This window comes from Emys orbicularis, chromosome 2, assembly GCF_028017835.1.
Source record: "Emys orbicularis isolate rEmyOrb1 chromosome 2, rEmyOrb1.hap1, whole genome shotgun sequence".
Lineage (NCBI taxonomy): Eukaryota > Metazoa > Chordata > Testudines > Emydidae > Emys > Emys orbicularis.
In genome coordinates this window covers 92,345,528-92,372,526 of record NC_088684.1, presented here as the reverse complement: position 1 = coordinate 92,372,526, position 26,999 = coordinate 92,345,528, and the positions used below count along the sequence as shown (strand labels likewise).

The 26,999-nt window shown below is 44.3% G+C and overlaps 1 protein-coding gene across 1 annotated transcript in view; it reads right to left on the bottom strand.

Annotated features, from left to right (window-relative positions):
• CEP192 (centrosomal protein 192) overlaps positions 1–26,999 on the bottom strand; it is a 185,828-nt gene that overhangs the window by 139,544 nt on the left and 19,285 nt on the right. Inside the window, exons 6-10 of the mRNA XM_065398324.1 lie at positions 25,728–25,777; positions 19,666–19,798; positions 9,144–9,298; positions 2,042–2,176; positions 1,605–1,749 (exon numbers count right to left, since the gene is read on the bottom strand). Of these exons, the coding sequence (XP_065254396.1) occupies positions 1,605–1,749; positions 2,042–2,176; positions 9,144–9,298; positions 19,666–19,798; positions 25,728–25,777 (618 nt within the window). The remainder of the gene's footprint in view (positions 1–1,604; positions 1,750–2,041; positions 2,177–9,143; positions 9,299–19,665; positions 19,799–25,727; positions 25,778–26,999) is intronic.

Genomic DNA, 26,999 nt, shown 5'->3' with positions numbered 1-26,999 from the left:
TATAAAACGGATAGGGGTGAGGGTGGATTTTGCCTGTATTAAGCCTCAGGCCTAGCCAGGAGAATAGATGGAGAATTATTTGAACCTCCTTTTGTGACCTGCTGTGATCAGTGGCCCCCAAATCAACCTGTTATCAAGATATGGGTACAATTAAAGGCCTTGTCTTCTCAGGTGAGTTGCTACCACCAAAAGAGATTTGGTAAAAACTCTTGGAGATGCTGACAGTCCAAATGGTCAGATTCTGAACTGATAGCGAAGGTCATTGACCATGAATCACAGATACTTGTTAGCTGAACGAATGCACACATGGAAGCATCTACAAACTGACTCATGAAATAATTCATGGGCTCTAAAGCGGGGATTACAGAAAAAAAGATGAGCATTTGACACCTGAAGTGACAAATGACGAGGATAACATCCTCTTTTCTTCTTCTGAATAAGGAAGTAATGGGAATAGAATCCCTTGCTGCAGAACTCGAGGCATCATCTCCACTGCACCCAACAGAAGAGTCTCTCTGAAGGCAATAGGCAATTCTGAGAGGGGTCCCTGAGGAGAGACAGGAGATGGCAGAGGAGTTGACTTGCATGTCCCTTCTAGATAACTTCCAAGGCCCATTGGTCAGTAGTAACTGCAGTCTTCGCAGCCGCAAAAAAAGAAAGGAGTTGCCAAAAGGATGAGAGAAAGGGAAATGATCCCCCCAAAAAGTCAGTCCACACTCTTGACGGCAGCATCAAACCTGACATCTCTGGCCAGAAGAAGAACACTGTATCCTTCATCGGATCAGCCTAACAGTCCTTCACTTACCAGGCATCCAAAATGATTTAGTGGATTAGCTCAGCAGAAATGGCTGTTCCACCCCTGAATGGACTCTGTTCTGATCCAGAGCCCATTAAGTCTACAGGAGTGTTTTGAATCAGGCCCTAAAATAAGAGTATGGAAGGGATATAATTCCTCAGATTCAGAATCTGAATGTTCTTAAATTGCTAACTAACAACTTTGCCAGACAAGATTAAGGTGAGGGATAGGAACTGAAATACTGAGAGCTAACCTTAAGAAAACATGTACATTTTGTACTTTTTTACCCCCAACTCCTTCCCAGCAAGAACGCCCAACACCAATTGAATTCCAAAACCTTCTATAAATCTTGAATTCTTGGATGAACAACCTTTGAGATTGCTCTAGCACAGTCCCTGTTTGCTAAGTTTACTCATTGTGGGCTTTGTTTTCCCCAGCCTCAAAGAGTGGATAGACACAGCTGAGTAATTAGTTACCAGGGAAGTTTGGATAAACAATTATGGTTCCATTTTAAATTAATAAAAATACTGTTCTGGGAAGATTCTAAGTTACAAGAGACTTGGAGTAACACCAACATCAATCCATTTTTATTTTGATTTAGGTAGTCACACTGTAATTTTCTGTATTCATTTTCGGGGGGAGAGTTGCCTACCCATTTTTTTTAAAGGGGGTTGAAAAGGAAGTGTAATCTCAACTACATTTTAGTGTCTTTCCTGTGACAAAGTTTTCAAGTAGTGCGCATTAGCAATTTATGAACATAAGCTCTAAACTTACCAAAAGGAAGTACACAACTGCCAAATACACGTACCTGTTACCGATGGACCAATAACCTGATCCTCTGCAGACTGACTGTATTCTATTTTGGAATTATTGGCTACTGTTCCAACAGAAGTCTCATCAGAACTATTGCCTTCTAGTCCAGGTCTAAAACTTGGCTGGTCAGTTTCGCCTATCTGTTGAAGAAATAGGTGCAGAGCTACAATAGATACATCTACAGAGTTGTTCAAGTTAACAGTAAACCATTTACAAAATAACCCTTGTAGTGCAAAGATTTAAGATTAAGAGTTATTCAATTTTAATAAACTTTCTGATGAGGAAAAGTACTATCCCTGTTAGCTTAGTCACTTACCAGCTTTCAAACTTACTTACTTTCAGGCTTCTGTTCCAAGGGAGGTTATTTAGATAATGAAGAAGACAGTTTAATAAGATTTATCATCAAACAGTCCTACATACCAGTTATCTTACCATTTTTGGCAAGAAGAATGGTTCTCTTTGTACAGTATGTCCAGCTTTCTCCAATTCATGTGAATCTTCATCACTAGCAGTTGCAGAATCCATTCCTGTGGCAGCTTGGTGAATGTGAGGCACTTGGAAATTCTCCTAATGCATTAACATTTACAATTCAGCTATAGTAACAACATTTGATTATTCTTAACAGTCACTGCCTCCACAATATTGAATTGTGTGAAGCAAAGTACCTCCTTTGACCAGAAGTACACTGTTCACTTTCATGTTATAATCCCCGATGTTAATCTGACGTTACAGCTACAATAGTTTCTGCAGACAAATATTACAAAATACATTAGCTAAGGGTCTTGCAGATTAATGTAGTAAATATTATGAAAATACTGTGCAAAAAAAAAAAAAAAAAACACCATGCATTTCCTTAAACTTTAGAAAAGCAGTGGAACAAGGCTTGGTAGATCAGCAAGGTTTCTTCAAATAATACTCCCATTCCATCTACACAGAACCCTAAGAACGACTATTTAACATTAATGTAATTCTAAATGCTGAATCAGCAAGTGCAGCAACATTCAATATAATGAAACATGTGAAATAGGGCCACCTCACTGCTCTGTAGTTACTGTAAGGTAATATGCACACCATTCCCAGATGTGGTCCCTGGAGCAGCCTTTAATTCCCCCAAGAAGGGATTTCTCCTTCTGGGGGGATAGAATGCCAAAATACTGTCTTAAACACGAGGACGTGCACTTGGAGACTGTAATGACCTTCCTGTGGCCCCCAATATACTGAAAAAAAATGATTCAAAGCCCTTTAGAATATGAAAATTTTCTTAAGTTACTTCAAAAGACCTTTAAATATCAAGTCAAGGTAAATGCTATTTACCACTTGTACAGACCAAGTGGAAAAATGGGATGGGAGACTTTGTCCAAGGTGAAAATGGAAAGAATAGGAAACAGGCTTAACCACTACTATGAGACAAAAGACTTTGTAGGGGCTGTTAAATTCAAAACTAAGGTCAAAGGCAAGTAGTTTATGGGTAATAGGTACAGTTTCAGAGGAAGGATAGCTTCCTGTAAGGGAAATTCTCCTCTGTATTCAGAGAAATCAGGCAAGCCCTGATTGCCATTCAGACTAACATTGGGAAAATCACACATTCCCCAGAGACTCCTGGGATTAAAAGTGATAGTTATTTTACCATTTTTAGGTGAGCTGTACTGAACAGGAGCTGCCTACACCTGTTTTACACTCAAACACTAAGCCTTCTCCCCAGAAACAACCCCCCCACTTGTTAAATCTTACAGCCCCCCACTCTTACATTATACTTTCACTAACCCATCATTCACAGACTGCTCTCATGCCACACCTCACTGATGACAATCCCATTAGCAAGGCCAGCTCTGTGCCCCACTACTGACACAAAGGACCCTTGAGCTCTCCCCAGCTGCTGTGATGCTTTCAAGGCTACAAACACTCTTGTGCCTCTATGCATGCTCAATGTACTCAGTTTAGTTGAAGCGTGTTAGGTATGTTTAAACTTTTGCTAATAATGGGATTTTTGCTTCTCCAAAGGGCTAGTGGGTGGCATGCACTCTTTGGGGGTAACTCTCAAGCAACTGAGACCCTGATGCAATGATCACAGCTCTGGTTTGAATCTTATCTTGGGCAAAAAATACGTTGGTAAAGACCATGAGCCATCAGAAAGCTTTTTTTTCCCCCAGGAGGCTGATGAAATTATTTGGATTATTAACTCTACCCTGCATGCCCTATGGGGCACATCAAATTTCAGGGCAATTCAAGCAACCATGCAGATTTTAGAGCACCTAGAGTTGAGCTTTAAACAGAAAGCTGGTCTAAAGCTTAACTACAGTAGAGTTGGCAGTCCACTATAAATTTGCTTAGTCACAGTTGAGGAGCTCCTTCTTCCAGTAGTCTTCAGAGGACCCTGAACCCTTAGCCTGAGAGATATCTCACTATCTTGAAACAGGCATTTGGGATGGGATGAGGAATTTGTAGAGAAGACTATAATAGACAGAAAAATGGTTACACCTATTGTGATGGGGCAAGGCCAGATGGCTACAGTAAAGTAGTGAGGAACAGGTATGTTAGCCCCAGGCTAAACAAATCCCTGGTATCCTGGTAACCAAATGGCAGTTGCTCCAGGTTAATCAAGACACCTGGGGCCAATTAAGATCCTTCTAGAAGGCAGGAGAGACAGCTAGATTGATTGGGACACCTGAAACCAATCAAGAACTGGCTGGAACTAGTTAAAAGCCTCCCAGTTAGTCAGTGCGGTGTGGGTGTCAGGAGCTATAGGAGGGAGCTGTGCTGTTGGAGGAACGAAGTAGTACGAATCCATTTCAGGTGCAAGGAAGGAGGCCTTGAGATAATTGTGAAGAAGATATTGAGTGGGGGCTGCTGTGGGGAAGTAGCCCAGGGAATTGTACACGCCCTATTTCCAAAAAGTCAGCTTCCATAGTTGCTAAGTTTAGGGTCCCTGGGCTGGAGCCCGGAGTAGAGGGGGGCCCGGGCTCCCCCCCTCCCTGATTAATCACGGATACTGGGAGACAACAGAGACCGTGTGAGGGAGGGTTGTTTCTCCTCACCTCCCTTGCTGGCTTATGATGAAAATGGCTCAGTAGACTGTGACCCTTGCCTCTAGGAGAGAGAAGGGCTATGTGGAGGGTCACAGTGAGCCTCTGAGGTTAGCAAAATCCGCCAGGAAACGCAGGACCCACGGAGTCAAGGACAGAACTTTGTCACACTCTCTCTAAACTGAGTCTCTAAATCCTAGTCAAGACAATTCCTTAAAAAGGTATGATGTTAGATCACGTTAGCTAGCTTGATCTAACTAAGATCTACTTAAAAAACACTACTAAAGACCACGCAAGTTGTACTTCTGCACGTGCCAAACTGGCAAGTTGGCTTTAATTTGTCCAGTTTAGCTAAATTACAAACTTCCCCTGTGCTCAGTAACATTTCAGAATGCATTAGATCAAGCTAACCAAGATGATCCAACTTCATATATTCACATCCTAGAATAACATTAAGCCTTTAAGGACTTAGTCCTAGGCTGTTCAGAAATGTAGTCCTTTTCATTTAAGCAAAGGACTTTGTTTTGAGGAATTCTTGGTCCATATTGTGAAGGCCAATTTAGAAGACTCAGACAGACTGGTGGAAAGGCTTTTCTACTGACATCACTTTTTTGCAAAAGTCAATCATCAGAGAACAACCCCTTCCCTGATTATAAGCTCCCAGCCATCCCACAGGAGAAAAAAAGAACTAAACACGGATTATTATAGTTTTCTTCTTTAGGAGATACAGCAGCAGCAACAGAACTGAACCCACAGGCTTCTCTGCCACTAGTGCCCACCAATGGTAAGAAGAATGCCAGGAAAATGCACAAAAGAAGGACAGAGGAAGAATTGATATAAAAGAAAAAAAATGTGAACAAAGCAAAGTCTACACTCCAAGATAGTGCCCTACCCTGTTGGAAACGGCATGCTTATGTCTCACCAGTTATCCCAACCTATTTCCCATAACCCCGAAAGACAACCATCTGCCAGTCACTTGGGCTATGTCTATACCACTACCACTTATGTTGGTATAACTTATGTCACTCAGGGTGTGAATAAGCCACCCCCTGAGCGACACAAGTTACACTGACCTAAGCTGTCAAGGCCGAATCCCCACTCTGTCACTTTGAGTACAGAAGGTGGGGGCCCACAAGGATTTTAAAAATAAATACTTGCCACTCCAGGCTTGTATTAAACTCCCAAGGTTACAGCTTTTCTCTGATCTTGGCTTGGTAAACGCTGCCACCACCCAAATGAAAAAACCCCTTTGGATCCAGGAAAGAGCACTGGGGAATTCCTCCCTGTGGGGTACCCTCAAGTCCTTTCATCCCCCCTCTGGGAAAAAGCTGAGAAAGAAAACAAAGGAAATTAGCTTTTGCTACCAGCTTATCAAACATGCACAAACCTCTTAGGACACCAAAAATCCAATCCTGTTCTTAAAAGTGGTAAATTTTATTAAAAACAAAAAAAGAAAATACATCTGGAACTCAGGCTTTTGCTAGATTTTTAAAAGAGCAATTCCAAAAATTAAGCACCCAAAATAGCTTTCTTGGGGGTTAGCTTAAAGGTTACAAGCAAACAAAAGCATCTGGTGTTAGCACAGAGGAGTCCACAAGCCTTAAAAAAAAAAAAAACAGAAATAAACCTAATGACGTCTTCCTAAACATTCCTAATTTACTTACATATTTCGGATGTTAAAAGTAGTTCTAGATATGATCTGATGATTTTCATATCTGGTTTAAAACTTTACACAGCATTCCTGCTGTCCCGTCTCTTCATCCCAGAGAGAAGAACAGACAAAGGGAAAGTTTCTTGCCCAATTTTAAGAAGTTCTAGCTTTCCCTCTTTTGGTCAGGTGCCCACTTTGGTTTAAAAAAAAAAAAAAAAAAACCACCACACACACACACACCAGGGGGACTTTTTAACCCTTTACTGGTAAAGCAAGTAGAGAACAGCTACCAAGAGGGATTTTACAGCTAACTGGCTGGCTGTCCATCAAAGGGAGCTCCCCCCCACACACACACACACACTTCATTTATCACATAAGCTCTGGAATAGACAGTGCTATGTCAGCAGGAGAGCTTCTCCCATTGACTTAGAGCAGCTACACTAGAGAACTACTGTGGCGCAGCTGCATCGGCGTAGCTACACCGCTGTAAGCTCTCTAGTGTAGCCATAGCCTGAGCAAACTCCCCTTCCCTGCCACAATCCTGTACATAGGAACTAGTGTAACTGACTGCTGCATCTGCTCTTAGCTCTATGCACCAGGAAGAGAAAGAAAGAAAGTAAGCAAAGCAGGGGGAGAGTCTGACTAGCAGGCTGCTTGCCCCTTTTGTATCTTTTTCTCTTGAAGGGAAACCTAAATGGAGATGGAAACAGGATCTAAGAAATTTAGAACAAAACTATTAATTTATATTTTTGTATTAGGCCTTTAAATTAATATACTGAAGACAAATCCTCCTTTTACCGAAGGACTGTTTTCTGAAAAAGGCTGGAAGAGGTGAAAACCTAATGTGTACTAAAAGAGGATTAACAGTCACTTATCACACAGACTTAAAAAGCCTTTAAGTATACGGAGCCTTGAATTATAGACTCAGAGACTTTAAAGGTCAGAAGGGACCAATATGATTGTCTAGTCTGACCTCCTAAACAACGCAGGCCGCAGAATCTCACCCACCCACTCCCGCAACAAACCCCTAACCTATGTCTGAGCCATTGAAGTCCTCAATCATGGTTTAAAGACTTCAGGGTGCAGGGAGTCCTCCAGCAAGTGACCCCGTGCCCCACGCTACAGAGGAAGGCGAAAAACCCCCAGGGCCTCTGCCAATCTGCCCTGGAGGAAAATTCCTTCTTGACCCCAAATATGGCGATCAGCTAAACCCTGAGCACGTGGGCAAGACTCACCAGCCAGACATCCAGGAAAGAATTCTCTGTAGTAACTCAGATGCCACCCCATCTAACATCCCATCAGGCATATTTACCGCTAATAGTCAAAGATCAATTGCCAAAATTAGGCTATCCCATCATACCATCCCCTCCATAAACTTATCAAGCTTAGTCTTGAAGCCAGATAAGTCTTTTGCCTCCACTGCTCCTCTTGGAAGGCTGTTCCAGAACTTCACTCTTCTGATAGTTAGAAACCTTCATCTAATTTCAAGTCTAAACTTCCTGATGGCCAGTTTATATCCATTTCTTCTTGTATCCAAATTGGTACTGAGCTTAAATAATTCCTCTCCCTACCTGGTATTTACCCCTCCGATATATTTATAAAGAGCAATTATATCTCCCCTCAGCCTTCTTTTGGTTAAGCTAAACAAGCTGAGCTCTTTGAGTCTCCTTTCATAAGACAGATTTTCCATTCCTCGGATCATCCTAGTAGCCCTTCTCTTTACCTGTTCCAGTTTGAATTCATCCTCCTTAAACATGGGAGACCAGAACTGCACACAGTATTCCAGATGAGGTCTCACCAGTCCCTTGTATAACGGTACTAACACCTTCTTATCTCTACTTGAAATACCTCGCCTAATGCATCCCAAGACGGCATTAGCTTTTTTAACGGCCATATTACATTGGCGGCTCATAGTCATCCTGTGATCAACCAATACTCCGAGGTCTTTCTCCTCCTCTGTTACGTCTAACTGATAAGTCCCCAGCTTATAACAAAAATTCTTGTTATTAATCCCTAAATGCATGACATTGCACTTTTCACTATTAAATTTCATCCTATTACTATTAGTCCAGTTTACAAGGTCATTCAGATCTTCCTGTATGATATCCCGGTCCTTCTTTGTATTGGCAATACCTCTCCAGCTTTGTGTCATCCGCAAACTTTATTAGCGCACTCCCACTTTTTGTGCCAAGGTCAGTAATAAAAAGATTAAATAAGATTGGCCCCAAAATTGATCCCTGAGGAACTCCACTAGTAACCTGCCTCCAGCCTGACAGTTCACCTTTCAGTATGTAGTCTGCTGTAGTCTCCCCTTTAACCAGTTTCTTATCCACCTTTCAATTTTCATATTGATCCCCATCTTTTCCAATTAAACTAATAATTCCCCCATGTGGAACCGTATCAAATGCCTTAATGAAATCGAGGTAAATTAGATCCACTGCATTTCCTTTATCTAAAAAATCTGTTACCTTCTCAAAGAAGGAGATCAGGTTGGTTTGGCATGATCTACCTTTTGTAGAACCATGTTGTATTTTGTCCCAATTACCACGGACCTTAACGTCCTTAACTACTTTCTCCTTCAAAATTTTTTCCAAGACCTTGCATACTACAGATGTCAAACTGACAGGCCTGTAGTTACCCGGATCATTTTTTTTTCCCCTTTCTTAAAAATAGGAACTATGTTAGCAATTCTCCAGTCATACGGTACAACCCCTGAGTTTACAGATTCATTAAAAATTCTTGCTAATGGGCTTGCAATTTCATGTGCCAGTTCCTTTAATATTCTTGGGTGAAGATTATCTGGGCCCCCTGATTTAGTCCCATTAAGCTGTTGGCCTAAGCCCATTATGCTTAGGCTTACCTGTTTTAATCCATTTTCAGGCAGCTTCAATGCTGTACTACATTCTGAAAGTTCCTGTCTTTCACAATCACCTCTTGGCACTTCTGGTGACACCAGCTGTTTGAAATAGGCTTCCAGTTGGTTGTCATAGAACTCTTCATCGTCAATATCATCATCTATCGATATACAGAAATGCATTAAAAGTTTGTATTGCTAGAAATGTATAAATTATATTATATATATATATGGATAAAAATGACCCCTATTACCATAGCATCGGTGCATGTCATAATATTCAATGTACTGAACATCACAACACCCTTATGAGGCAGGGAAATACTATTGTCCCCATGTTATCAACAGAGAACTGAGGCAAAGAGACTATGACTTACCCAATGTTACACAAGAAAACTATGGTAAAGCAAGCAATTGGACCTGGATCTGCAAAGTACAGCTAATCGGGATTTTTTTTTTTTGATAAAATGTCTTTTTATTAAAAGATGCCAATTACTCAAAACAAAAATGTTGCAGGAAGGGATTGGTTTTCATCAGTTTCTCAACTCAAATTTGAAAAAAGTTTCAAAGTTGTCTAAACAAGATGTTTTGACATTTTCTAAACAAAATGAATAAACTTTTACAGTATTTTGAAAGTAAGCTAATTATAGTACAAAGCCTTTTTAAAATAAAAATGGTCAAAATTGAAACCTAGTTATTAAGTTGATCAACAGGTACACAATTTGTCAATCTAAGAAATTGTTTTCCCATCCCATAAAAATTTTGGAAATTCTTCCTATTCCTGAATCAGGATGAAAAATTAAAATTTCGAATGCTCTCACAAACCTAAAAGCCCAAATATTTTTTCAATTCAGGTCAGTTGAAACATTTACTTATACTTTTAGTTACATTTTTGTAACCATGCTGAAGATGAATTTGATAGTGCTTTTAAAAACATCCACCACTGTTTCAGTACATATTTAACTGAAGTGGTAGCTATCACTAAGCGTGTGTCTACACTCAGACACCCGTGCTGGTCTGTGCCTGTTGACTCAGGATAGTGAGACTCACGCTAAGGAGTTGTTTAATTGCAGTGTAGACATTCGGGCTTGAGCTGGAACCTGGGCTCTAGGATCCTGCAAGGTGGGAGGGTCCCAGAACTCCGGCTGCAGCCCGAGCCTGAAAGGCTACACTGCAATTAAACAGCCCAAGCCCCACAAGCCTGAGTGATCTGGCACAGGCCAGCCGTGGGTATCTAATTGCAGTGTAGACATACCCTAAGAGACCAACGCCCTTTACAAATGGCTGGTCTCCTACTAGAAAGCCGATAATATAGTCTGCTACTGTAACTGCAACTCCGTATCTTAAGGAATGACAACAGTAAAGCTTTCAGAACTACTGTAAAATATATTTTAAGTATTAAATTAACACCAAGATTTGCTCTTATTTCATTGCAGTCATGAGAACATTTTATGCTACACTATATTTTTTTCTAAAAATGCTTTAAGAAGATAGTCTCCTAAAGGAGTTGCATAGAGATATTAAGCAAAAGTTTGTTTTCAGAGTAAAGAAAGAAAATTTGTCTTCAAATTGATTTGGACATTTGAGATTTTCTGGCAATTTTATCTTCACAATAGAAACAGTTAGGAATGCCATGCATACCCACAAGGGAGCAGAGTTGGTTGTATTAGTCTTTAATCATTACTTACGTTCCACACCCACCCCAAACCCCTACAGAGCCATTCTCATTCAGTGAACAGAACGGGCAGTCTTCAGGGTAGTCACACAGATTCATAGATTCTGAGGTCAGAAGGGTCCATTATGATCATCTTGTCTGACCTCCTGTATAACAGGCCACAGAACTTACAAAATAATTTCAAAAGCATCTCTTTTAGAAAAGCATCCAATCTTGATTTAAAAGTGATCAGTGATGGAGAGCATCACAATACTTGATAAATTGGTACAATGGTTAATTATCCTCACAGTTAAAAATTTACACCTGAGTTTGTTTAGCTTCAAATTCCAGGCATTGGATGATGTTATACCATTGCTAGATTGAAGAGCCCATTATCAAGTATTTGTTCCCTATGTATGTGCTTAAAGACTAATTAAATCACCTCAAACTTCTTTGTTAAGTTAGGCCGAAAGAGCTCAATCTCTTTGTCACTATAAGTTATGTTTTCTAAACCTTCAATCATTCTCATGGCTCTTCTCTGAGCCCTCTCAAATTTATCAATATCCTTCTTGAATTGTGGACACCAAACTGGACACAGTATTCCAGCAGCAGTGCCAAATACCAAGGTAAAATAACCTCTCTATTCCTACTCAAGATTCCCCTGTTTATATATCCAAAGATCACATTAGCCCTGTTGGTCAAAGGAGGCCTTGGCCTGTAGGACCCCAGTTTTCTCTCTTGTAGAAGTTGGAAAGTGTACCATGAATAAGACAAAGGATTGCGGAAAATAAAGTATGGTCTCATGTTTAAACAGTAGAATGCCACCCTGGAGAATTGGATTCTATCCCTACTTTTATAAAGCTGGACAAGTCACTTAAACCAAGCTTTTCACAGGTGGTCTCTAATTGTGTGTTCCTCTGTTTCTGGATGGCCAACTTGAGATGCCTGGGGCCTGATCCACAGAAATTCTGAGCACTAAACACCAACAAATGAAGTCAAATGCAAAATGTGGATGCTCAGCAACTTTGGTAGTAAAAACAACATTGCCTGGACGAATGAGCCTAGAGTTGAGAGCCAAGAGGTCCAAAGTCCTAATAATCGCTCTGCCACTGACTCTCCTGTGTGGCTTTGGGGAAGTTCATACTGCCTTTGTCAATTCCCACTCAATATGTAAAATGGGGATATACTAACCCATTAATTAATATCTGTATAGTACTTTGAACATATAGTGTTATATAATGCTGGAGTACTTTGAAAAGTCAGGCGCTAGGTGTCTCAACTTAGGACCTCCAATTAGTGGTGACATTCGCAAAATCTGGCCTCTGTCTCCCTAAGCCTCAATTCCCCATTTGTACATTGGGAATAATGATCTGCTATCTCACAAGGTAGCCACCAAGATAAGCTAATGTTTGCAAGCTTCGGATACCAGTAGTTCTCAACCAGTGGTACACTTACCGCTGGGGGTATGCAGAGGTCTTCCAGGCATTACAGCAACTCATCTAGATGTTTGCCTAGTTTTACAACAGGCTACGTAAAAAGCACTAATGAAGTCAGTATAAACTAAAATTTCATACGGGCAATGACTTGTTTATACTGCTCTCTACACTATTCACTGAAATGTAAGTACAATACTTACATTCCAATTGATTTATAATTATATGGCAAAAAAGAGAAAGTAAGCAATTTTTCACTAATATTGTGCTACGACACTTCGTATTTTTATACAATACAGTAAGAGATCAGGCCACATTTTGAATGAAGATAAAAACAAATACTGAGTAGCTGCATCATTCCCTAAATATAATGCATCCTGTGCACCAAATGAGAAGATGAAGTTACTCACCTTGCACAGAAACAATGGTTCTTCGAGATGTGTCCCCCTATCGGTGTTTTACTATAGGTGTATCTGCGTCCATGTGCTTCTGATCGGATATCTTTGGTAGTAGTGTCCGTCCGCCTGCACATGCATTCCTCCACCTCATGCTCTGCCTCAAGGCTAATTAGTGCTGTGCAGGTGAGCTACCCTCAGTTCCTTCTCTACCACAGAGTCCTTATCAAGAACTCCAAAGTAGAGAGGAGGAGGGCAGGTTGTGGAGGACCCATAGGGGGGCACATCTTGAAAAAACATTGTTACTGCACAAGGTGAGTAACTTCCTCTTCTTCGAGTAGTGTCCCTATGGGTGCTCCAGTGTGGGTGACTCCTGAGCAGTACCCAGATAGAAGGTTGGGGCTTCAGCGTTGAGCCTTTTATGGATGATAATACTGCACAGCTAAAGCTAGCATCAGAAGCAGAGTTCCCAGTAATTGCATTGTGTTCTGCAAAGGTATGCATGGACACCCAAATGGCTGCTCTTCAGATTTCCAAGTTGGGACATTCTTGAGGAAGGCAACCGAGGAGGCAACCAACCTTGTGGAGTGTGTGCAGTTCCAGATGGAGGTATTATACTGCGAACCTGATAGCAGCATTTGATACAGTAAGAGACCCATTTGGAGAGCCTTTGGCTGATATTGCCACACCTTTAGACTGATCTGCAATGGAAAGGAAGAGCTTAGGAGATTTCCTAAAAGCCTTCGTTCTATCCAGGTAGAAGGCCAGGGCTCTCCCTAACATCTAGTATGTTTAGTATGGCCTCTGTTATCATGGTAAAGTTTAGGATAAAAGGTCAGGAGGTGAACTGGTTGGTTCATGTGAAAAGATGAGGTCATCTAGGGTATGATCTTTGGGTGTGGCCCGAGAGTAACCTTGTCAAAGAAAACCGTAAAACTGGGGTGCACAATAAATGTCACTATTTCCCCTATTCTCCTCGCCAAGGTGATGGCGACCAGAAATGCCGTTTTCATTGACAGGTGTGTGAACAAACAAGTGATTATAGGTTCAAAGGGCAGTCTAGTCAGGCTCTTTAAAATTAAGTTCCTACCCAACATGGGACTGGATGTCTGGGCTGGGCAAAGAGGTTTGCTATGCTCTTGAGCAACCTCTTTGTAGCTGAGGGAGAAAACTGAGTATCCCTCTATTTGTTGATGGCCGCCAGGTGTACGTTGAGTGAACTGAGAGAACCCTGATTTCTTGAGTCAGTTTGTCATTTAAAACTATGGGGGACAGTAGCAGATGCCAGGGTAATTTGCCTGGAATTGCACCAAACTTGAAACCTGGTCCACTTTTGTAGGTAAATTTTACAGGTAGCTGATTTCCTACTGTGTAGTAACACTTCTTGTATCGCCACAGAGCAGGAGCTCTCTGTGTTGGAACCAGGAAGTAACCAGGCCTTAAGCCAGAGTATCCGCAGGTTGCAATGGAGAGTGCGTCCTTCGTTCTGCGAGAAGAGGTAAGGAGTGAGTTGAAGAGAGATCCGTGGACACCGCCAGGTACAGGTACATCTGTCTTGGCCAGGTGGGAGCAATCAGTATGACATTTGATTTTTCTCTTTTTATTTTTAACAGGACCTTCAACAGCAGAGGGAACGGGAGAAAGGCATGTAGAAGGCCCTCGTTCCATGGAAGGAGGAGAGCATCCCAAATGAGTGCTGTCGAAGGCCTGCCTTGGAACAATAGCATAGGCATTTCTTGTTCAGGTAAGTGGCCTATCGTCTTTATCCCCCATTGACAAAATAGGTTGTCAAGTACTGCTGGGTTCATTTCCCACTTGTGGTCGTGTGAGAACTTGCGACTCAGGCGGTCTGTTGTTGTGTTCTGCACTCCTGGTAGATAGGTCACTGATATTAGAACATTGTGGGAAATGCACCTGTTCCAGAGCTTTAGCGCTTCTGCGCAGAGGGCGGATGACCTGGTGCCCCCAATAATTTATGTAGTACATGCACACAATGTCTGTCATGACTTGTGTGTGTGTACTTCTGATCAGTGGAAGAAAGTGAGTGCAAGCATTCACCACCACTCTGAGTTCAAGGAGGTTGATGTAGAGAGTATCCTCCGCAGGCAACCATTTGCCCTGAGTCGTGAGGTGGTTGAGCTGGGCACTTCAACCTATGAGGGATGCATCCATAGTGAGAAGTATTGAGGTGGTGGCTGTGTGAACGGGACACCTGTGCAAATGTTTGTTGGGTCTTTTCACCAATCCAAGGAGTGTTTGGCCCAGGAAGGCATCGAGAGAGGTTTGTCTAACCTGTCATTGGCCTGTGAACCAAGCTGAACCACATCTGCAGGCCCCTTACATGAAGTCTGGCATGAGATATTACCAACGTGCCTGCCGCCATGTGTCCCAGAAGCTGGAGGCAATGTCTGGCTGACATTTCAGGCCTGGTTTCCACTGTCTCTATAAGCACAGACAGGCTGTGAAATCTGTGCTGTGGAAGGAGAGCTCTTGCTTGCAGTGAATCGAGATCAGCCCCTATAAATTCGAAGCATTGTACCAAAGTTAGGGTTGATTTTTGGAGGTTAATTAGTATGCCCCGTTTCATGAATACATCCATAATTCTGTGGATGGCCGCAGGGCTTCTTCGAAGGAGTGGGCCCTGAGAAGACAGTCATCTAAATATGGCTAGATCATGATCCCCTGGGTACGTAGGTGGGCCGCCACTATGGAGAGGACCTTGTTGACTACTTTGGGAGCCGGTGAGAGGCCAAAAGACAGTACTCTGTACTGGCAATGGTCCTGACCCAGAGTATATCGGAGGAAACATCTGTGGGATGGCAGGATCGATATGTAGAAATATGCATCCTGGAGGTCAAGAATCAATCTCCCTGTTGCAGAGATGGAATAATTGTGGCTAGTGTGACCATCTTGCATTTTTGAGCCTTTATGTGTTTGTTCAGTGCTCTAAGATCCAGTATGGAGCTACATCCTCCCTTTTTCTTGGGGAACAGAAAATAACGAGAGTAAAACACTTTGCCTTCGAGATGAAGTGGGATGGGTTCTATGGCTCTTAGGCAGAGGAGGTGATCTCTCTCTTAATAGTCTCTTGTGACAAGGGTCCCTGAAGAGGGACGGGGTGGGGAGAAGGCAGGTGAAGTGGATCAGATATCCATGGGAGATCATTTCCAAAACCCATCTGTCAGAACATCTGCGCCAACCGCCAGAGGATCCAGCCACCAGTTGAGGGAGGAGAAAAACTGGTGGAGGTACTGTGATAACCAAGTCCAGAGGGTGGTGGTTTGGCGAGTACAATGAGGTCAGCCATGCCTGGAGGAACCTGAGGCATAGTCTTGTGTACTGCACCACGTATGTAAATGCAGCCATGTGGCCCAAAAGCCTCAAACCACTCCAGGCTGTTGTAATCAGGTGGTCCTTAAGGCGTAGAATCAGGGACTTGATTGTCTGAAATCGATCTTCTGGGAGGAAGGCTCTGGCCTGGGTAGAGTCGAGCACCGCTCCAATAAACTCTATCCTCTGCACTGGAGTGAGGGTGGATTTCAGAATCTTTATTAGCAGGCCTAGGGCCTTGAATGTTGACTGGATAAGGTGGATGCTGGACTCCACCTGATCCCTGACCAGCCAGTCATCCAGATATGGGTAGACATGCACCCCTTGTCCCTTCGGTTAGGCCGCAACTACCGCCATGCACTTTGGAAACGCTCGCTGGGTTGCTGACAGGACAAACAGAAGACTGCGAATTGGTAGTGTGTGTGGTTCATGATAAACCTGAGGAACCTTCTGTGTCCTTGAAAGATCAATATGTGAAAGTAGGCACGTCTCTAATCGAGGGTGGTGTACCAGTCCCCTGGATCCAGGGAGGGAATAATGGAAGCCAAGGAGACCAAAAGGAACTTCAGCTTCCTAAGGTAACTGATGAGCTGGCACAGGTCTAGAATAGCTCTGAGACCACTCTTGACTTTTGGAATTAGGAAATAATGGGAGTAAAATCCTTTGTCCCTTAGATCTCTTCCACAACTCGCACTCAAAGGAACGACTGAACTTCCTAGGCCAGAAGTTGCTCGTGAGAGGGGTCCCTGAGGAGGGACAGAGAGGGAGGATGGGAAGGAGGGGTAGAACTGAACTGGAGGGTATATCCCACTTCCACTGTGTTCAGTACACAACAGTCTGTAGTGATACGGGTCCAGACCCAGCTGAAGTGGGACAAGCGGTCCGTAGACAAAGGAGAAACAGGATCCAGAAACCTGTACAACATCCTTGAGCATCCTATCAAAAAAAGCATCATGTGGCATCGGAAGGAACTATTTAGATTTTATAGCAATGTCCACCACTATCTTGTCTAGCTTCTCACTGAAAATCATGGCTTTTGTAAATTTGGCAGAGCACAGCACCTGCTTTGAGTAGCCATCCACCTTCCAGGGTGAAGCTATTGGTGGCACCTGGTTACTGATCTGGAGGCCACAACTTTGACTGAGAATCTCATCACATTCATTGAGACATCAGTAGGGTGACCATACATCCTGTTTTGGCCGGGACAGTCCTGGATATCCCGGGTTTTTTTGGCAAAACTGGCATTTGTCCCATTTGCTCTTGCCATCTGATCATACGCTGGCAAGAGCAAACACCACAAAATCCCAGTTTTGCCAAAAAGTGGGGTGTGCCCCTCAAGGGTGGCACAGAGGAATGTTCGGAGGAGCAGCTCGGGCCAGCCGTGCACAGGGGGACGGGGTCAGGTGAGCCCTGCACTGGGTCTCATTTTCCCTTTGGGAAATATGGTCACTCTTGGAATCAGCAACTAATGCTGTTGCCAGGGAAACTTTCTTTAATGTAGAGCCAAAATCAGGGTGATCTCTATTCTTGAGGGCTCGGAGATCTTCCAGCTAGGAGAGAGATGCCCTAGCAAAGCAAGCAGCTTCAAGGTATGCCCTGAGTGAGGAGGCCTCAGAGCCTTTTTTGAGAGTGGCCTCCATTTTTCTATCCATGCGAGTTTTATGCAACAATGCCTCTTCTGAGGGGATAACCATATCTTTGTTAAGGGAAGCTACAGTAGCAGCAATCTTCGTATCTCAGTAATTGGGACTCAGGTGCTATAGGATTCAGGAACCAAAAGTTCATTTTTGTTAATGTGCTTGCCCTTATCTGGCTTACCCCATTCATCCCCGATTACTACTTTGAAGGAGGAGTGCAGGAGAATCATGTCCTCAAAGTAGGATTTCGAGAGAATAAATTTGCTCAGAGGTTTATTCTTAGGATTTTGCTCAGATTCAATCTGAATAGTGCACACAACCTTGTTGCACATAACCTTTGCTGAGTCTTTCCCTGGTCCTGATCAGAGTCCCAGCCCAACAATTCACCATCCTCTATAGAGGAGGGAGAAGAGGAAGACGACTCATACCTCCTAGATCTTTATGCTTTTCTTTTTCTGCTTTGATTTTTTAGCTCGCTTAGAGAGTGTATGAACTCCATCGCAGCTTTGGTTCAGCCTTTTGCAGCTATCCTTGCTGAGGGCCTGAAGTCCTCTTGCAAGATCTCTAGCTGAGTCATCGCCTGCTGGGACCAATTCCCTAGGGAGGGAGGGAAACACTTCCAGAACTCTCCTGGCCAAATTTGGAAGGATGGGAGTGCTGATAAACCCTGCTTTTCCAAGAGCGCTCAGGAACCATTTTAGGACTGGGGGGAGGGGAGAAGGAGCAGGATTGTGACTCCTCAAGTCTGCCATCTGTGTTCTCCAGGGGCCCCTTGGACCTTTCCCCTTGAGTTGGCTGACCAGGGTCCTCCTCATCCTTGGCCAGAGCAGGGAGAGGCTCTAGACTTCTGGTCCATTTTTCCTGTGTCGGCGTTGTGGCTGCTTCTGCGCATACAGGATCCCATGTGCCAGTCTGACTAATTGCCAAGGGACCTAACAGAGTCAGGGACAGAAGGCTGGGGGCAGGCTGGGCACAACTCACCATCTGCCAAGTCTGGGAGGGCAGTCTCACAAATGGGGTACTGTTTGGATTTCACTTAGTGCTTTTTAGACTGCTCTGCCATACCTGGAAGTGCAGAGGAGCCAGCAGGGAAGCACTGCAGCTGAGGCTCTGGGGGCGAGTTCCAACACCCAGCTAAAAAATTGGCACATTGGGAGAAGGGAAGTCATTGCTTACTATGACCCAAATTTTGACCAAAAAAATATTAAGCAGATGTGAAGATGAAAGCTGTAAAAATCACCATCCGCACACTGCCACAGAGGCAGAGAAACTGGAAGCAAGCAGGAGCTGTGGCCAGACTATGCGACTCCCAAAGTCTGATTTGCCTCCATGAACTTCAGAGAGAGAAGAGCAGCCCACACCTCAAGAACTGTGGGAGATGCTGAGATGAAGAAAGTCTTTAATTGCATACTATCATAACGCACGTGCTCTAGGAGACAGAATTAAGGTTGACTGAACTTTTGCAAATTTCAGTCCCCTGACACTGCAATTTAAGTAAGTTTCTTTTAACTTTTTTTGTATGCAATATACAAGTAAGGTTAAAAGTCTCACAAATCAGAAATAAAGAACTAGAAGGTTTCAAGTGTGCACTTCCAAGTCTACGATTCAGGCTTAAATGTTCAGTTGTTCTGTCACAACAGACAACTAGTTATAGTTGTATTCACTACCCCGAGTTGCTAGTCTCTATGTAAATTGACCGCTTTTCTCCTTAAACTTTTGATTCACAGCACCAACAGAGCACAGTTCACCTTTTAATTTCTAGCTAGCTAAAATCATGTCAGTTAATACCAAGTTCAGCAATGAATTCTCTATGCACCAATATTCTAACAGCCATAGGGTGCCTCTGGGAAGGTACCTTTAATTGTAGAAGTTTACTTACTCATTTTAAGCATAACTTCAAAAAAAAAAAAAAAAAAAAAAATCTAGCCTTAAATTTTAGAGGTACTTTATTTTCATCAAAGTTTATGCTCCTCTCATGCAGGATTAGTAGCGAGAGTGGATTCATGTCATTAAAAAAGTTATCTGTTGGAACCAATATACATGAAAACATGCTACAAGTTAAATTATAATATACTGTACCAGTTGAGTTTCCTTCTAGGCTTGCAAGAGACAGCAGTTTCTCATTTTCTAAGAAACCTGAAAGACTTGTGCTGAAATGGTCACTTAAGATGGTGGAAGGTGAAATTTTTTCTCCAGGTTCAGGTGGACCAATCTATGAAAAAATTAAAGCATATAAGTGCTTAAGCGTTCCCAACTACTGTATAAATCAGTAGTTTAAACAGCTTCTTCATATGTTAGTCACTTTCTTTAGTAATCTAACCACGACTCTTCCCGCTCTTTGCATTCTCTCACCATGAGTTCTGGTTGTGATGCACCTTGTGTTCTCCTTGCAGCCGTTCCCAGAAAGAGTAATAGAGACAGATACAGGAGCTTGGAAAGTAGAGAGGAAAAGGCTAACTCTTAACCATATTAAATGTTTAAAGATTTCTAGATGGAAAGCTAAGCACTTGAAGTTTTCCATGTGGAAAAAAGAGTCATTACTCCCATATCCTACAATGAAGCATCCAGAAGGACTTGCTTGAACAGGGCTCATGACCTGTTAAAGCAAAACTCCAGCCCCTGTGGGCCTCATACACCAACCCAATTGAAATTGTTGCATGGAAAGTCACACAATTATTGAAAAGTTAGTTTTGAAATTTTGTTTTAGCTGAATCCAGTTAACTAAAAATGAAGTATTTTAAAAATTCTATACCTTTGAGATCTACATACACTGAGGCCTGGTCTACACTAGGAGTTTATGTCGAATTTAGCACCGTTACATCGAATTAACTCTGCACCCGTCCACACCACGAAGCTATTTAGTTCGACATAGAGGTCTCTTAAATTCGACTTCTGTATTCCTCCCCAACGAGGGGAGTAGCGCTAAATTCGACATGGCCATGTCGAATTAGCCTAGGTGTGGATGGAAATCAACGGTAATAGCTCCGGGAGCTATTCCACAGTGCACCACTCTGTTGACGCTCTGGACAGCAGTCCGAGCTCGGATGCTCGGACCAGCCACACAGGAAAAGCCCCGGGAAAATTTGAATTCCTTTTCCTGTCTGGGCAGTTTGAATCTCATTTCCTGTTTGGACATCGTGGCGAGCTCAGCAGCACTGGCAACGATGCAGAGCTCTCCAGCAGAGATGGCCATGCAATCTCAGAATAGAAAGAGGGCCCCAGCATGGACTGATCGGGAAGTCTTGGATCTGATCGCTGTGTGGGGCGATGAGTCCGTGCTTTCCGAGCTGCGATCGAAAAGACGGAATGCAAAGATCTACGAGAACATCTCTAAAGCCATGGCAGAGAGAGGATACAGCCGGGATGCAACGCAGTGCCGTGTGAAAATCAAGGAGCTGAGACAAGGCTACCAGAAGACCAAAGAGGCAAACGGACGCTCCGGATCCCAGCCCCAGACATCCCGTTTCTACGAGGCACTGCATTCCATCCTAGGTGCGGCCGCCACCACTACCCCACCACTGACCGTGGACTCTGAGGATGGGATATTGTCCACGGCCGCTTCCTCGGACATGTTAGCGGACGGGGAAGATGAGGAAGGAGATGAGGAGGACGAGGCAGTCGACAGCGCTTACAACGCTGATTTCCCCGACAGCCAGGATTTCTTCATCACCCTTACAGAGATCCCCTACCAACCGTCCCCAGCTGTTAACCCGGACACAGAATCAGGGGAAGGATCAGTCAGTAAGTGTTTTAAACATGTAAACATTTATTTTTAACAGAACAGGAATATTAACAATATTAACAATGGGTTTTTCATGATTAGTTTACCCTAGATGCTTCACGTTTCAGTCCTTGGCAGTGCAACTACTGAAAAAAAAATCTAACGATGTCCGGTTTAGCATGATTGTTTTGCCCTAGGCGCTCTACTGTTTAGTCCCTGCCAGTGCAGCTACAGTAAAATCCGGTCTATATGTCCGGGGATAGAGCAGAAATCCTCCTGCGACATCTCCACGAAGCTCTCCTGGAGGTAATTGGAAAGCCTTTGCATCAGGTTCCTGGGGAGAGCGGCCTTATTGGGTCCTCCGTGGTACAAAACGTTTCTGCGCCAGGAGACAAGCAAGTACTCCGGGATCATTGCCTTGCAGAGCATGGCGGCATACAGCCCTGGTCTTTGCATGCTTTCCCGAAGCATCCTTTCTTTCTCCGTCTCTGAAATCCTCATCAGAGTGATGTCGCTCATGGTGACCTGCTTTGAATTAGGTAGGGGAATGTTAGTATTGGGACTGCTTGCCTGTTCCTTTACAGAACTGTAACCGGCGGTTTACAGCCACGCGGTGGAGGCGGGAGAGGGGCAGCATACAGGGATCTTTCCCTGGGACAGCCGCGAGGGGGTGGGACAGGGGCAGAGTTCATGCTTGCCGGATTGCTGGCAGCAGGGACTGGCATTGCTTTGAACGTGAAAGGAGGCCAGTGCTATTATTAAAGTTTTAAGCAGCCACAAGTCTACGGCTTACCATGTCGGCCTGCTACACAAATTCCGCTGTCCTGCCCCGCTTCTCTGATCTGCGCTGCAAGACCCCAGGCACTGAATGCGAAGGCCGAAAATTCGACCTTGTCCTGAGTGCGCATGTGATAGGTGCTGTGCATGGTCTTGTTCACAGAGAAAGACTATGTTCTTTGTTCACAACTAAATTTATCTTTCTGAGGAATTCACTCCCTTTTTCCCATCCCACAGCTGCGATTGTCTCCCGACCTACCCTGGCATCACACTCCCAGAGGCTAGCACAGATTAGGTGTAGGAAGAAGAGGACACGGGAGGACATGTTCTCGGAACTTATGGGCTGCTCCCGAGCCCAGGCAGCCCAGCAGACCCAGTGGAGAAAGAACTTGTCCCAAATGCACCGATCACACATGGAACGGGAGGAGAGGTGGCGGCAGGAAGACCAGCAGGCGACTCAAATGCTGCTTGGACTAATGAGGGAGCAAACGGACACGCTCCGGCGCCTTGTGGATGTTCTGCAGGACCGGAGGCAGGAGGACAGAGCCCCGCTGCAGTCTATCTGTAACCGCCCTCCCCCGCCACAAAGTCCCATACCCCCCTCACCCAAAGTCCCAAGAAGGAGGGGCGGCAGAGTCCGTGAAAACTCTCACTCCACCCCTGCAGACTGCTCAAGTACCAGAAGGCTCTCATTCCCCAAAATTTGATAAGTCCTTTCCTTCCCGCCTCACCCAAGCCTCCGTCCCAGTTTCATGTGTAGTTGCTAATAAAAAATACGTTTCTGTTAATTACTGTTTCCATCATGTTCTTTTAGAGGAGAGTCTGTCTGAAGGGGGGAAAGGGGGTTGGTAATTGGACAGGACAGTCACCTTTACCAGGGTACAGAGGCGGGGGCAGGTTCAGCAGCAGGGCACACACACATTGCAGTCACTAGTTACCCTGGTCAGTCTGGGAGGTGGTTTTCATGTTCTGTGGGGGGGGAGGGCCATGTGACTTTGTGGCGGGGGAGGGCGGTTAGAGATCTTATGCAGCGGTCCTTAGCCTGGATGACAGAGCCACGCAGCAGGGGATCTGTAACCGCCCTCCCCTGCCACAAAGTCACAGCCCCCACACACAGAGTCCCAAAAAGGAGGGGTGGCAGGCTCCGTTGAAACAACCAGTCCACCACTGCGGAGCCTGTCATTCCTGGAGTTTAGAAGCGTCCTTTGCATCACTACACTACACCCGCTCCCCACCACAGTCTGCGTCCCAGGTTCAACACTTTCCTGCGAAAACAGTAATAAAGAAAACGGTGTTCATTAACAAAATTCAAGTGATTTTATTTTTAAACGAGTGTTGGAAGGGGGGGGAACGGGGTGAATGGGGTATGTAACTGGAGAGGATAGTGAACATTTACTGGGTAAAGAAACGGGGGCAGGTTCAGCTTCTCTGTAAACAAACTTAATAGTCACAGGTTACCCTGCTCACTCAGGAACCTAGCTTTCAAAGCCTCCCGGATGCACAGCGCGTCCCGCTGGGCTCTTCTAATCGCACGGCTGTCTGGCTGGGCGTAATCAGCAGCCAGGCTATTTGCTTCAACCTCCCACCCCGCCATAAAGGTCTCCCCCTTGCTCTCACAGAGATTGTGGAGCACACAGCAAGCTGCAATAACAATGGGGATATTGGTTTCGCTGAGATCACAGCGAGTCAGTAAGGTTCTCCATCTCCCCTTGAGACATCCAAAAGCACACTCCACCACCATTCTGCACTTGCTCAGCTGGTAGTTGAAGAGTTCTTTTTCAGTGTCCAGGGCGCCAGTATAGGGCTTCATGAGCCAGGGCATTAGCGGGTAGGCTGGGTCCCCGAGGATCACTATAGGCATCTCCACATCCCCAACAGTTATTTTGTGGTCCGGGAAGTAAATACCTTCCTGCAGCCGTCTAAACAGACCAGAGTTCCTGAAAACACAAGCGTCATGAACCTTGCCCGGCCATCCGACGTTGATGTTTGTAAAACGTCCTCTATGGTCCACCAGTGCTTGCAGCACCATTGAAAAGTAGCCCTTTCGGTTGATGTACTGGCTGGCCTGGTGGTCTGGTCCCAGGATAGGGATGTGAGTTCCATCTATAGCCCCACCGCAGTTTGGGAATCCCATCGCGGCGAAGCCATCTATGATGACCTCCACGTTTCCCAGGGTCACTACCTTTGAGAGCAGTACCTTGACGATTGCGTTGGCTACTTGCATCACAACAAACCCCACGGTAGATCTGCCCACGCCAAAGTGGTTCGCGACTGACCGGTAGCTGTCTGGCATTGCAAGCTTCCAGAGGGCTATGGCCACTCGCTTCTGGACACTCAGGGCTGCTCGCATCCGGGTGTCCTTGCGCTTCAGGGCAGGGGACAGCAACTCACAAAGTTCAAGGAAAGTCCCCTTCCGCATGCGAAAGTTTCGCTGCCACTGTGATTCATCCCAGACCTGCAGCACTATGCGGTCCCACCAGTCCGTGCTTGTTTCCCGGGCCCAGAATCGCCGTTCCACAACATCCACATGACCCATTGCCACCATGATGTCCTCGGCGCGGGGTCCCGTGCTTTGTGACAGGTCTGTGCCACTCTCAGACTTCAGGTCCTCACCGCGCTGCCGTAGCCTCCTCGCCCGATTTCTCAGCATCTGCCTCTGGGAAAGGTGGATGATAAGGTGCGAGGTGTTGACAACGGCCAGAACTGCAGCGATGGTCGCAGCGGGCTCCATGCTCGCAGTGCTGTGGCGTCCGCGCTGTCACTGACCAGAAAAGTGCGCGAACTGATTTCCCGCCGGCGCTTTCAGGGAGGGAGGGCGGGAGTGACGGTTGGATGACGATAGTTACCCAAAAGCACCCTCGACACATTTTTTTCCCCAGAAGGCATTGGGGGCTCGACCCAGAATTCCAATGGGCAGCGGGGACTGCGGGAACTGTGGGATAGCTGCCCACAGTGCACCGCTTCCAATGTCGACGCTTGCCCCGTTAGTGTGGACTCACAAAGTCGAATTACTGTCCTTAGTGTGGACACACACGTTCGACTTTGTAATATCGATTCCACATATTCGATTCAAGTAAAATCGAACTACTCTCGTAGTGTAGACATACCCTTATACACATTTATATCATATCAACACCGTAACAAGCAGATGATTCATTCCAATTCCACTTGTAAGATTATCAACAAACACTGAGAACTTACAGAAATGACAGAACTTATTGGATGTGATTCAAGTAGGGCCTTATGAATAAGGAATCAATTTTTAGGAGTTTAAAGGCAATTAGTAGTCCCCTCTAAAATGAGGGATTAAACTACCTAGGACAAAATTCGAATTATCTGGGTGACTCATTGCAAGATCAACATCCCTTTTTCCAGAAATCAAGTTTTGAAGTTAAAGGGAAAGCCATCAAGCCATTATTTGGCAAATCTGCAAAATGTCAGTAGCAAGTTATTTCTGCCTTTATTACTGTGAATTATGTTGCAACGTGGAGGATGTTACAAATTTAAGGGACACAGAAGATAATAAACTGAGCCAGTAAGGTTTGTTCCTCTCTACAGAAAACTTATCCCCTTATTTATGTTAATACAGTTTTTCTTGTTTAAAAAGAGTTCTTTAGTTTCCCAGCACATGGAACAGATTTACCTGGTTTTCCTTTTTACTTTGTGGCAGTGAACATATTCCAATGGACAAATCTGTAACAAAACAAAGAGTGTTATTTAACAGCACCTTGAATTTGTTCCTATATTACACTACTAAATTTGTATATTCACACTTCCCTTGCGAACAAGGAATAATTATAACTACAACAAACTAAATAACAAGTCCTTGCCCCAAGAAGCTTAGTTTGTCAAGTATTATGCACACTTTACGGTACCATAAAATAAGTTACCTTATGACAAAATCCACATTTATGGGATTATGTATTTCTGATTATTCTTATTACACTAATATCAAGATACCCCAATAGAAATTGGGGCTTCATGGTGACTGGCAGTGCACAAACTGAACAAGAGAATGTTTACTCCAAGGTCTTAGAATCTACTTAAACAAGTTAGGATGGGAGGGAAATAGAGGGTTGAAGTGACTTGCTGAAGATCAGAGTCGGTGGCAGACACTGAAATAAAGGTCTTTTGAGTCTCAGGCCTGGTCTACATGGGGGGTGCGGGGGGAGCTAAGTTGGTCTAAATTACGCAACTTCAGCTACGAAAATAGCATAGCTGAAATCGACGTACTCAGAGCTACTTAACACGGTGTCTTCACTGCAGTAGGTCGACTGCTGCCGCTCCCCCGTCGACTCCTCCTATGCTTCTCGCGCCGGTGGAGTACCGGAGTTGACGGGAGAGCGCTCGGTGGTCAATTTATCGCGTCTTCGCTAGACACGATAAATTGACCCTGCTGGATCAATCGCTCCGGAGGTAAGTATAGACATGCCCTCTGTGCTATGTTCTAGCCACTGCGTCACACTGTTTCTTTCATCACTTACAATTACCTTGTGTTCCCTTCCATACATTACCCACACATTGTTTCAATTACTGTATTTTAAGCTCTTCGTGAGCATAGAGTCCTTTCTTTTTGTCTTTGTATAGTACCTAGCACCTTAGGGCTCTGAACCCCAAGTGGGATCTCTAGGTACCAGTGCAATAGGGGAAAAAAACACCAACAGCTTGGCATGAACCACTGCCTTGACAAATTCACTAATCCAGAATTTATTCTTATTGGTCTACAGAAATGTTTCAAGCCCAAGTGGACCAAAGATGTTACCGAAAGGCATTGGTATCACGTAACATAATTCTGGAATACTCGACAGTTAACTTTGCTAGCTTCCCAGTTCCAAACAAAAAAAAACAAACCACAACTGAAGTTTGTCTTGGCATTTTTGCAATGGTTACTTCTTCCTATAAAATAGTAATGGGT